The sequence below is a fragment of the Schistocerca americana genome, chromosome 5 (genome assembly GCF_021461395.2).
Source record: "Schistocerca americana isolate TAMUIC-IGC-003095 chromosome 5, iqSchAmer2.1, whole genome shotgun sequence".
Taxonomy (NCBI): Eukaryota; Metazoa; Arthropoda; class Insecta; order Orthoptera; family Acrididae; genus Schistocerca; species Schistocerca americana.
Window position 1 is genome coordinate 585,118,091 of NC_060123.1, and position 13,328 is coordinate 585,131,418.

A 13,328-nucleotide genomic window follows, 5' to 3' on the forward strand; every position below is an offset into this window, starting at 1 on the left:
AACCGCAAAAATCTTCTTTTTTTGTGAAGTTACGGGTTTCGCTCTGTTTTAGGTTTTCTTCAGACCTACGACCATGAGGGTGGACGGTGATGGGTGATGGTAAACAACTCCACAAACCTTAACTGCGTGTAATCGTAACGCCTGCTCTATTCACCACCACTGTCTACTGTCATGGTGGTAGGTCCGAAGAAGGTCTAAAACAGAAAGAAGTTTCTTGCTGTTGTAACTGTTCATGTTTATTTTTAAGCAAAATAAACCGCAGAACTCCAAGAGAAATATTGATAGAATCATAACAGGATAGAATTTTTAAGAAGTGATTTAGTTCCTTGAACGAATCACCATCGAAAGCTCTTGCTTTTACCCGTCGTAAAATTTAATGTATCCTCTCAGCGGGTATTAAGCCCCACAATGGGGGTGGTATTGTCGTGTTTCGGGGGGGGGGGGGGGGGGGGGGAGGGTGTTTCTTAGCACGACGTGGGCACACTCATGCAAGTTACCGTGAACACGTGTCAGAATGTTTACTTCTGCTTTCTCGGTGATCTGGAACACGATCATGATGAGTATGCTTTGGAGCTTTCCGTCTAACACGATGGCAACAGCCGTGCTTGCTGGCCTGCGCGTATACGTTCCTGGTTTGGTGGCGCCTCAAATATACTGTCGCTTCTACACTACCCGGTAAGTTAGACAATCGTCATCCCTTAGAAAGTCACTGGGATTATTTGGAATTGCGGGTGAAACGTAGCAAATAGCACAGGCGGAAAACACCGTTGGGAGGCTTCAGCTGCATATTGCATACATGAAGAAAGCTCCTACTCTCTTCGTTGACGGGTTCAGTCCATCATCAATGCTAGAGGCGTTGTTGCATGGTATTAGCTCGGGGTCTCCTTAAATATTTGTCCTACGAGCTTATAATATGCTCCTCATATCTGGTTGAACAGGAACATTGTTGTGGAGACTGAAGTTTTATCACGTGTTTTTTTAGATTTGGTCCCCCAGAAGATCAGTCAAACAGGAGTATTGTAGTGCAGACTGAAATGCTTGATTCCAAATGCAGTTATTTCTGTTTTTGCTTTCTGGGATAAAAGTCGGTGTGAATAAAAGCAACCTGCCTGTGTGCAGCTCTCACGTCTGGTGAACTTTCTGTATTTTAAACTTTGGTCGCATCAGTAAAATGCACGAATGAAAGAAATTGCTCTAGATAAGGTTTGGAGAAAAGCGTTAATAAACCAGAGAAATATATTGGGCAGACATGGTTCACTACTGCAAGAGCGATCATGATAATTGTTGGTATCATGGATCGTTATGGAAAGTGACACTTCTAACGCTATAGTGGACACTAACACCCTGCCGCCGGAGGTTCGAGTCATCCCGCGGGCATGGGTGTGTGTGTTGTTCTTAGCATAGTTTAGTTTAAGTTAGTTTAAGTAGTGTGTAGGTCTAGGGACCGATGACCTAAGCAGTTTGGTCCCTTAGGAATTCACACATATTTGAACATTTCTGAACATTAACGTCGACTACACAGTTAAAGAAAGTAGTGAGCAACCTTACTTAGGGAATCTCTGAACACTGATATTTCGCTTACTCTTCAGTTGTCGGACTCAGTAACGCAGTTTCGCAAACAGTTACAGTGAAAGTTACACATTACATTTTTTCACAGTGAACACAATGGGGAAACCAGAAAAAATGACAAACTCCGAAAGAAAATAAGTGCAATAAAAATTAGAAAACCCACAGCACATGGTAACAAGAAAGAAAATAAAAGCCCACCGATGATGCTGAAATTTCAGCGAAACATGTCTCGGAAATAGAAGAAAAGATACAACTGTTTTGTTCAAGGCGGACACCCTCAAAAATCCTAGTGTATATTGTGTTTGTAACTGAAAAAGATTTTTTTATTGACAATACATACTCTTGTATTGCACAAGGCTACGCATGTACACTGCATCTGTATTCAATAGAATATCGCGCTGTGTGCAATACAACATTATCATTTCTATGCTTCCCATTACTATGAAACGTGCGTACAGATTAACAACTGTCATTACACACAGGAATACTGTTTTAATTCTTTAATTTCATCATCATGGATATCACGTGAAACTATGAGAGGAAGTAATATTTTGTATCGTTTTCAGCTTCTGATATCGAAAGTTATTGACCAAGTCTTGCAATGATACCTACAGCGCCACCTGCTAGATATTGTGTAGTCCTTCAACGATCACACTTCGGATACAAGAGCTCTGCAATTAACCTGCTTTTCTTTTTAGTTAGAAATTATGTCAAACTGGAACGTGAATCTGTTAATCCTACTCCAATTTGTCACATCCCGTAAAAAGTTTTGTGATTTAATTGTTATTGCTTTTTCGTGTTTCACGCCTTTTTGTCCCGCTATGCGTAGTGGGTAATGAAATCTCAGTAGTTACCCTCAACTGGCATTTCTTGTTTTTACGACAGATGACCAACCAGTGCCTCAACACGATATTCAGCATGCTGTTTGGCGACAAGTTGCTGTCCTTGGGTCTGGAGACAACAAGCGCAGCCGTCATCATGAATTCGATGCAGGCAGTGATGCAGTTCTCCGGTGAGTACAGCAAAATCGATGTAACCATACAGTTATACCTAAGTGATTAAGCGACAGTTAGGGTAGACGCACGGACCAGGTAGTCAATCTACTCAAGGGTCACTACCTAGAGGAATGAAAATAAAATAAAGATATTCGCTCAAAAAAATTTGATGGTAATATCGACGGCGGCAGAAAATGGCAGAAAGTGAGCTACTGTAAAGGGCGCACTGACAGGATTCTTCACATCAGAATTGACAGTAAACGAACGTCAACAAGAGTAATGCAGGTATAAATGCCCACATCACAAGCGAAACATGAAGTGTGTGTTTGTGTGTGTGTGTGTGTGTGTGTGTATGTGTGTGTGCGAGAGAGAGAGAGAGAGGGAGAGAGAGAGAGAGATAACATATAAGAGTATCTGAACAGATTACTGAGTACGTACAAGAAGATGGAAATGTAACATCCATGGGGGATTAGAATGCTACAGTAGAGGAAAACATGGGATTGTAAAAAGTATCCAGAAATATATGTAGACTCATATCAAAATTTACTAATGATGAAGAGAATGTTGAAATGTAAGAGAATCGTGAGGAGCCCAATGTGTGAATAACGGAGATGTTGAGGTATTGGGGAATCTGCGCATTCCAAGTTCTCTGTGACTGTAAATTTTGCAGTTCAGTTGAAAAGATGAGTCATAGAAATTTATTTATTTATTGGTTATCTAGCCTAACCAGGTTAGGGCCCTAAGGTCCTCTCTCTTACATCCGACCAGGAACAACACATACAAAAAACATTACATTACAATCACAATACTAATAATAATAACACTAATAGTGATGATCAGTCAAGGTAGGAATTAAGAATGATATTGCTTGGTTATTATGTAGCAAACGCAATAATAATAACTTGTATTATTAATGAAGTAATAACTGGTGATAATAATAATAATAATAATAGCAGTAACATTAATAATAATACTAAAACAGTAGAAGAATTAGGAATGATACTGATTAGTTCAGCACTTCTGAAGCCTTGTTTGGTATTAGAAAAACTAGTAGGGTTAATAAAAGATGGTAAGACTGAAATGAAAGTGACAATAGCTACTAGTAAAAAAGAGAATTTAGACGGAGAAGTCTGTTGAGAAGGGGGGGGGGGAATGGCTGTGGGGGAGGGAGGGTAGAAGAGAGTGAGCTACAGAGAAGACAGCTATTGTGATAGGAAGTGGGCCATTAGCTGTCTTTTGAAGTTTCGAACGACTTTAATTTCCGTAATATTTTGAGGAAGATTGTTCCAAAGTCGGGCTCCTCATACACAAAATACTTTACTGAATATGACAGTGTTGTGTAGTGGTACAGAGAGGATTTAACTTTGTGGAGAACGTGTATTTCTCCTGTACTGTTCAGACAGTAGTGTGAGGGTTGAAGATAAATGGAAAGGAATGTAAAGATTGAGAAGACGATACGGCAAATGCTTATAATCGCTAGCTTTCGGCAGGTAGTCCTGATAGTTATTAATAGCCAGGAGCGATATGGTCGAAGTAGAGTACATCACAAATGTATCATACACGAGCATTCATTGCCAGTTCCAGTCGACGTTCTCATACAAAAGTCTTTGGAAAATGAGATTAAAGTAGTCAAGGATGGGGAGTATTAGTGACTCAACAATCTTCTTTTTAAGCTCGAGAGGAAATGCTTTTTATATTTCTTTTGTCAATGAAATGATGGTGACACCTTCTTACAGACTGCAGTTGTATGTTCAGTCCAGCCAAAATGAGAGTCCAGAATTATCCCCAAATTCTTAGCAGAAGAAGAAATGATTATTTCTGTGCTGTTTAGAATTAAGGGTGGAAGAGAGTCTCTGAACTGAGGAGTCATAAGGCTTTTGTGAGAGACTAAAATCGCTTGCGTTTTAGAAGAGGTAAGTTTCAGACCTACGTTCTGCTCCCATTCTGATAAAGCAAGTAAGTCAGCATTTACGTTGTGGATGGCTGCGCGAAGATTTCTTGCGCTAAGTTATAACTGAAGGTAATCAGTCTATAAATGATATTTACAAAGGGAGATAATAGTCGACACATCATAAACAAATAATAAGAAAAGTGATGGATCGAACATTGAACACTGTTGAGGATATGTAATGGATGAGTGAATCCATCGTACTGCACTTGAAGAAAAGTTTTGACTTTTGAGTTTAGTAAGCTGAATAACAAAGTCGACACAGTGGGAAGCTTTGTTGAAATTCAAATGGCACATAATAACGGCCTCTTGTTTGTTCATAGCTTGTTTCAGTTCGTCTGTCAATTTTATAAGAGCAATCGTCGTGGTGCTATTTATCCAGAAACCAGACTGGTATTCATCCAGAAGGCTACTTCACTGATAATCTGATCGTGAACTATGTATTCTAAAGCCTTAGATAATGCTTCTAGAATGCAAGGTTTTCTGTCAGATTCCTATTTGGGTAAAGGTTTTATGAGCCCCTTTTTCCATGTTGTTGGGAAGAGATTGGAGGTCAGAGAATGGTTAGAAATATCCATAATTATAGGCAGTAGTGACGAGGGGGAAAATGATCATTTTTAACTACTGTAATATTGGCGTGACCTGCAGCTACCTGACTGTGTTAAACTTACCGGCTGCAGAAATTTTTTTCGTTTGTACCAACCAGTGATACTTCAAAGGAAGTAAGCGTGGCGAAATACTCATTGCGATCCTCAACAGGAACTGGAGGTTCAGCTGCAGATTATTGAGGTTTGCCTATCCCTAGACCTCGTCGATTTTTCCACAAGACGGAAGGCTGTGAAAGCCCTCAGTTAACGAGTGGGCGTACCTGAGTCTTGCAGTTTTCACAGGCTCACTAACACGGTTGCCTAGTCGCTTTTAGGTGAGGTATTTCTTAGAGGTCTGGTACCGTTTATATCTTCTGTGTGCAGCGTCTCTGATGTTGTTGTATGCGTCACTGATCCTCATATCCTTGTGAGGAAGGTAGCTGCGAAGAAACTTCGGATAACGGAACAAATAATTCAGTTGGTTGATGAACGCAGGGAATATGGAAGTTTTCAGGAAAAGAAAGATATGTGTGTGTATGGAGTCAAAACTAATGAAATAACGAGACATTAGCATAAGAATGACATCAAGAAGAAATGCAAAGAAACTTACGCAAAATATTTTTAAGGGTAAAGGACAAAAATCGAAAACGAAATGGTAGCAGGAACGACAGATTTAGCATATGGGGAAGTCAACAACTTTCGGTGAAACTGAAGTCATAGCTATCAACATAAGTGTGCAGAAGGGATTCCACAATCGAACGCTGAAGAGAGAGCGGGTAGGCGGGAAGAGTTCATTGGGGGGGCCTCTGTGAGAGAGAGGAACTGTCTGACGACGTGGTAGAATGTGAACTGAGTGTATATTTGGAAGACAAAGGGGATCCAGTGTTGAGGTCGGAGAGTGAATGAGAATATGAAGACTTGAGATCAAGCTAGCTAAAAGTATAAGGCAGTAGTCCGGAATTTTTAAAATCGTTGGGAAAATGACAACCATACGGTTATTGAAGTTAGAATGTGGGCTCAGTGGAGACACGCCATCGTACTTTTGGAAGAATAGCGTCCCCACAACCATGAAAATTTCGACGACAGATAAATTTCCATACTATCGCAAAATTACTTTGACACTTTATGCATCCATTTTTCTGACAAGAGTAATATCTGTAGAAGAATGGAATTTATAATTGAGTGCCTATTAAATGAATATGAGTTTGGATTTAGTAAAGGTTAAGACATCAGGGAAGCAGTTCTGACGTCGCCTGTTTGCGTTTATGTGTGTTTATGAAGTCAAAACTAATAAAATAACGAGACATCAGCATAAGAACTTTTGACTTTAAGAAATGACAGACAACGTAAAATAGTGCAAAATATTCAAAATTCTCATAACAAAGGAAAAGGGAAAGGCAGGAAGTATACAATACTTACAAGCATGAAGAGGCGAGTACTAGAATTGAAGACCAAGGGAGAACTGCTCTGATTAAAAATAGCATTAAGAAAAGATGCAGTCTTCCTAGTCTACTCTTATACAGCTGTACATCGAAGAAACAGCCGCGAAAACAAGAGAAAGTTTTAGGACTGGAATGAAAATTCAGTTTAAATGAGGAAGCTTCACTGGATCTGTTTAATGGAATGAAGAGTCTGCTGAAAACTGAATTTGGTCTGAGAGTAAACCAAAGGAAGACGAAAGTAATGAGGAGTAGCAATAAGAGCTTAACCATAAACTTAACATCAAAATCGGAGGCAACGTAGTGGAAGTGAAGGAATTCTTACATTGCAAGCAAAGTGAGACAAAGAGAGCACTCTCCACTGCAAGAAGTCTATTTGTTTAAAAAATATAGCTTAATATGAGGAAGAGATTACTCAGAATGTTCGTGTGCAGCACAGAATTGAATGTAAGCGGATCATGGACTGTGAGAAAAAGAAAAAGAAGTGAATCGCAGGTTTGACATGCGGTGTTATGGAAATATGTTGAAAGTTATGTGACTGATAAAATAAGAATGGAGAGGTTCTCTGCAGAATCGGCGAGAGAGGAAGAGAGATTGAAATATATCCAACAAATAAATGAGGACGTTGTGCGACTCTGTTGTGATGCAGTAAGAACAAGAAAGGAAGTTGTGATTAGTTAGTCAGAATACTGATGACCTAAATAAAGAGGACAACAAATTATAAATCTGGTACGTTCTTTATTTCTACATTTTCTGCCCTTTCTCTTACGCCTTATTTTACTGAAAGTGACATAGTTGTCAAGGAACTGGTTTGGTATACAGTAGCACAGGATTGAAATGTCGAGTTGCGCATCCCAGATTACGTTTTCTGCGTTTTCTGCCACTGATTTATATTGGTGGTGGCTACACTTGGCACACCGCAGAACCATAAGAAGGAATATATATATGAAACGTCTGTGCTACTGCCTCTAAACTGTAGTCCGAGCAGTCCACAGTGAGTAGGCGTCAGGTCGTGGAGCATTTAGTGCAACACTGTGGCATGCCAGTGCACTGCAGAAAATGTGATGGCCAGCATCTCAGAAAAGCTGTGTATGAGAGGGGAAACCAAAAGTGCCAACTGTCGTCAGGAGCGCTTTGCGAACTACACTGTTACGCCGAAACATTCATCTTTGAAACGCAATATGGCAGCGACTCTTCGTTGCGTCGATTCGATTAGGCATTCGTAGGTTTACTTAGATGTCTACGCAAAAGCCACATAACTCCCGTAAATTAAAGCCGGTGCTTTACAGGTGCGCAACAGGCGCCCGATAGCGTCCAGGCTATGTGCCGGGTTCACGTCAAGAGCATTTGGTGGCCAAGACATCAACGTGAGTTCAATACCATCCTCTTGAAACCACTGTAGCACTGCACTGAAAAAAAAATTGGAAATTTGTGGTAAGATCTTATGGGACCGAACTGCTGAGGTCATCGGTTCCTAAATTACACTTAATCTAACTTAAACTAACTTACGCTAAGGACAACACATACACCCATACCCAAGGAAGGGCTCGAACCTCTTACGGGGGGAGCAGCGCGAACCGTGACAGGACGCCCAAGACCGCGCGGCTACCTCGCGCTGCACTGCTCTGTCCTTGAGACGCAATTGTCCCGCTGGGTGACACCATCACCGTCGGGGAAGCCATCAAGCGCGCAGGTGTGCAAGTAGTGCCGAATAATAACCACGTCGGCCGTGGTGTCTTCAATTACTATACTACTACATGTCAAATGGAAACCCAGGCGAATGTCGCTCAGAGTCTAATACTGTTGATCCGCCGTTATCCGTGGAGCGATGCGTATTTCGAGGAGCTTGAATGACGGCGTATCTGATTCATCCAATCAGGCGACCAGTTTCCATTGATCTGCGGTTCAACGACGGTGGCTCACTGCCAGCCACAATTGTAACTGATGATGTCATTAGGTCAACATGAGAATACGCAGGGGTCGATTACTGCAGAGCCGCACATTCAACAAGTGCGTTGAACGGCGTGTTCGAAATACTTGTGCCTGCATCTGCATTGTCCTGTGTGGTCAGAGCTGCCTTCAAACACTTTCCACAGATACGACAGTAGCACGCGGGCAGTGACGACCATCGCCGTTTCCCAGATACTCGTTCTATGTGCGGACCCTTAACAATCTCTCGTTTACCAGAGTCGCATATGACAGTGTATTTCCTCAGTTGCAGCCTACTTCGTCGCTAGAATGATTCCTCATTCGACTCGGCTCCGCTTGTATACTATATACGTGCCCACAATGTCACCAGGCCGGGGTGGCATTCAGTCTCGCTGTGGTCAATGGTATGTATACAGGGTGGTCCATCTGAAGTTTCGGATGGGATTATCTCAAAAACTGTACATCGGGTAAAAATAGTGGGTAAAACAAGTTCGTAAGCTCAAAGGGGGACCTCAAATAATACTATACATGACCTGCAGCCCACGCCCTCTTGGGTGGGGCGGGGGGAAACTTTGAAATACTAACACCAATTTTTTATTGCAGATTCGGATTCTCCATAAAAAAGTGATGAAGTTTTGTCTGAAATATTTTTGAACCATTGACAGATGGCGCTGAAATCGAGAAAAAAGTAAAATTGGGGAAGAACTCTGATTTATTTAGAATTATCGGAGAAAGACGCATCAAAACTATAAAAAATGTGCACTAATTCTCTCTTCACGCCAAATTAAGCTATTTTTTTGTACGAAATGTTCTGTATCCTACTTTTTGCGTTACCCAAGAACAACGACATGGACGTAGTAGAATGATGTTCCGATGGGGTGCTTCATTAGTGTGAGTCCCATTGCCTCTTAGATGTTGAGGTACTTCATTAGTGTGAGTCCCCTTGCCTCTCACAGTTTAGGGTGCTTAATTAATGAAATTAGCCATGAAGAAATTGTTCAAAATTATCCCCATTTGCTTCAATGCATAAAGTCAATCGTCTGTGAAAGTTGTCCACAGTTTTGAGCAGCAAATCCTGTGATATGGCTGTAGATACGACAGTAATTTGCCTCAGGAAGAAAACTGCATTACTGTATTTACGTGTTATTAATATCTTAAAGCTAAACGCCATTTCTGTGTGACAGCGTATGTTGCTTAACTTGATTACTATTTCTACTGTTTTCACAGGTCTCCTCACCGGGCCGTTGCTGAAGAAGTTCTCCATTCGTCAAGTCTCTATCGTCGGCAGTCTGTTTACTGCGGGAGGCATGTTCCTCACGAGTTTCGCCAACTCATTCACCCACATAATCATTACTTACAGCATGTTAATAGGTGAGTTAATTGTTTCAGTTTGTGAGTATACTTTATGAAGTTTTTTCTTGCGCCTTTTCTTTCCCTCTCCCTCGCCAATTTCTCTCTCTCCCTGTATCCCCTTTGCGATTCCAGACTCTCTGGGACTGTCCCTGAGCTTTTCTCCAAACTCCCTAACATTCTTTCTCCACTTTTACTATCTCTTGCATCTCATTTCGTTTGTGTGTCTCTTCAAATGTATGCAGCGTGGATCTGCACAATCAGTTCATGTTAGTGATATAACTACAGATTATAAACATTCACGCTGCTTCCAACTTAGCTCTGAGAAAGACACTGGACAGGCCTCCCCTTGTGTCCAAGCCCGTCTGCAGCTCATTGTCGCTGCAATTGATGCTGGCTTGATCACTGATCTCCCGTCGGCTACCAGCGCTCTACCAGTGTGGCACCAGCCAGCCTGTGGCCAACATGACGTCGAATAGGAAAAACTGTTGCTTGGCTAACCCAGTTTCTCGGTCTTGCGTTTCCCCATTGGTTTGAGTACTGGAATCCCGTCAGTAGCCAGCGCTCTGCTAATCTGCCACGAGCCAGCATGCACATCGACTGAGGGGGACTCTGTTTGGACATCGTTAGGACTGACCAATGATGCCAAGCTGGTACTGCAGTTGAGAGACTTTATCAATGCCCCTGAAGTGACTACTGTTTTCTTTTTCACCTCATAACTGTGAATTGTTTATTATGTGTTCACCAAGAAATTTGTTTCTTTCATTATATCCTGAAGCCGAGTTGATTACATACTGTCCTTGCCACCACTTAGGGACAAAAGACATAAATTTGAAATAGAATCTAATAGATGCAGTCCAATAGTAGTCCCATGTTTTATTCATTCAAAAAAGAAATTTGTTTCAGTTACGCATAATACTCGTTTAGAGGACCGATAAATATTTTATTCGACGAAAGTTTCTTCTCACCGTGCCTTTTGTTTAGGCTAAAAAGATACCAAAGCATCCTATCACGCTATATGTGTGAAACAGGGTGAATGAAGCAATATTTGGATGCTGATTTCCAGCACCTTTTAGGTCAGAATACATTTCTGAGAAGGCGACGTTTCTCCATGCAAGAATACTCCTTACGCACTGAACCGTGTCCAGATGCATCAGTAACGCTGCTTAATGAGAGAAAATCACTGTTTTTCTCTTTTTCGCTCAGGATGAGACCATGTAAATCGCAAAACACAGTCACGATTTTTCCGCAAACACGACGATATTCATGTTTTTTAGTGCCTAATTCCCTTCGCTTTCCGACTGATAGAGGATACAGTTATTTTTTCTACTGTTGTGCACCGCCAACACAGATCCATCGTATTATGCTCCACCTATTAAAAACACAAAACTTTGTCTTCTCCTCCTTGGAGCCTTTTATTATGTAGCCAACGAGCATGGCACTTGTTTTGCAGTAAGTGTTTTCATCTGGAGCGCTTCATGCAGCGTTTCACGTACTTGTGTACATTACATTCCTACCTCCTTTTCATTTATGTCTCTTTTCGTCTTCCAAATATTCAGTACAGACTTTCGCTGACTGAGGTAAGAGCACCTAGTGAAGATTATCCAGCTGGGCTTTTGGCATGGGAACAGTTGACATGGAAACAGTTGGCTCACTGTATGAAATACTAATTTTTAGCATTAAACATTGTTCCTACGGCATGGAAATCGTGAGTCTCTGAACACGAATTCATATTCAACACATTCTCTGTCCAGTGGCTAGAGAAGTTTGCAATGGAAGCACATCAACCTGCCCCCACCCTTCCCATCCCCCCTGCTTGCCTTATAATAATGATCCTTACTACCAACGCCCAACACATGCCCATTCCTTCTCGAAACATTTTCATTAAGCAAAGTTTCTTTTGTAGGCGAACAATAAGCCACATTTTAGCGCATCTGATTCGCCTGTACGATGCACAGGTCTCGGTAGCGGCCTCGTCGAACCGTCCGGTTTCCTGGCCGTCAAGAACTACTTTCTCAAGAAACGGGGCAGCGCCGTCGGCATGTCCACAGCGGGCGGCAACGTGAGCCTGATGGTGATGCCGTACCTGGTCTGGTTGCTGCTGGAGACCTACGGCTTCGGCGGCGCCATGCTGATCATGAGTGGCGTGTCAGCGCACGGGCTGGTGGGCAGCCTGCTCTTCCATCCGCTCGAGTGGCACGCCGCGCGCCGACCAGTCGCCAGCGAGCTGAAGCCGCTCAAGGGTGAAGCCGAGGGTGGCGCTCTCCGCTCCCCAGCTGAAGTTGGAAGACCTCAGGAAAAGCGATCGAAGCAGGGCGCCTCTGACCCATCGCTAGCTACCTGTGAACTAAGCAACACAAATGGTGCTGCACCCAGCCACCTTGGTAAGTGGTGATTCTACTAACAGTACATCCACCAGAGAAAGTTATGATGCTATGTTATACAGCTGTGACCTGGTTATCAATAGAGTCTTGCTTTCTGTGCTTAAGTGTCATATATGCGTATCCCTTTCCTCCAGACCGCACCCGCCCCTACAGGGATGATATACGCACAAGTATTAATCTTTGAAATATAATGATGAACAGTTGAACCAGAGGTAGATAGGATTTTTGCCACTTTAGCAAATGAAATAGTTAGGAAGAATACACAATGTAGGCACTTCGCTGCCTGTTCAGTTGCCACATTTGACTGAGGGATTTGGGATTGCTGCCTTCTTAGACTAGTGTGTGCATCAGTAGTATTAGCATGTAGGTAACTGCAGTCAATGGCACCTAGTCAGAGCAGCAATTGACGCTGTATCATCCGATCACCTCTGTTTTGCAAGATTGAAATGCAAGATTTGTGTGTGCTTGTGTCATGTGAAATACATAATAAGTTCTGAATCTGTGAATTGTCATGATCTGTTACTATTGCTGTTTCACTTGTTACCAGTCCATGAAAAAAAGGTAACACATTTTAGTCTTCAGACGTAAACACTGCCTGTATTTGTAGCAGGTACTTACAAGATAGACATCATATGACATACTTTCACAATTGATCTGAGCGAGTTCAAAATGGTTCAAATGGCTCTGAGCACTATGGGACTTAACATCTATGGTCATCAGTCCCCTAGAACATAGAACTACTTAAACCTAACTAACCTAAGGACGCCACACAACACCCAGTCATCACGAGGCAGAGAAAATCCCTGACCACGCCGGGAATCGAACCCGGGAACCCGGGCGATCTGAGCGAGTTCATAGGGATCACATGACCTTTTAAGTTGTACATACTTTGGGTCTTTCACAGCCCATTCTGACTGGGACCTACTGAGAGTATCTGACACTAATAAATTAGATATTCTCAAGTTTAGTACTCATGATCAAAAATGTGCACCTCCCAACTGTCACTATCAGTGAGCTCAAATGGTAACAATGAATCGAGTGCTCACACATGTTCATATTATTTAGCTTAAGAGTAGTGCAATAATGGTTTATTAGCAAATTACTGTGCTATCCCACGTCCTCAATTT

The 13,328-nt window shown here is 42.0% G+C and overlaps 1 protein-coding gene across 1 annotated transcript in view; it reads left to right on the forward strand.

The window, feature by feature from the left end:
• Positions 1-2,454: 2,454 nt before the first annotated feature.
• LOC124616557 (monocarboxylate transporter 2-like) overlaps positions 2,455-13,328 on the forward strand; it is a 51,471-nt gene continuing 40,597 nt past the window's right edge. The window contains exons 1-3 of the mRNA XM_047144876.1: positions 2,455-2,581; positions 9,695-9,838; positions 11,776-12,201. Coding sequence (XP_047000832.1) covers positions 2,455-2,581; positions 9,695-9,838; positions 11,776-12,201 — 697 coding nt within the window. The remainder of the gene's footprint in view (positions 2,582-9,694; positions 9,839-11,775; positions 12,202-13,328) is intronic.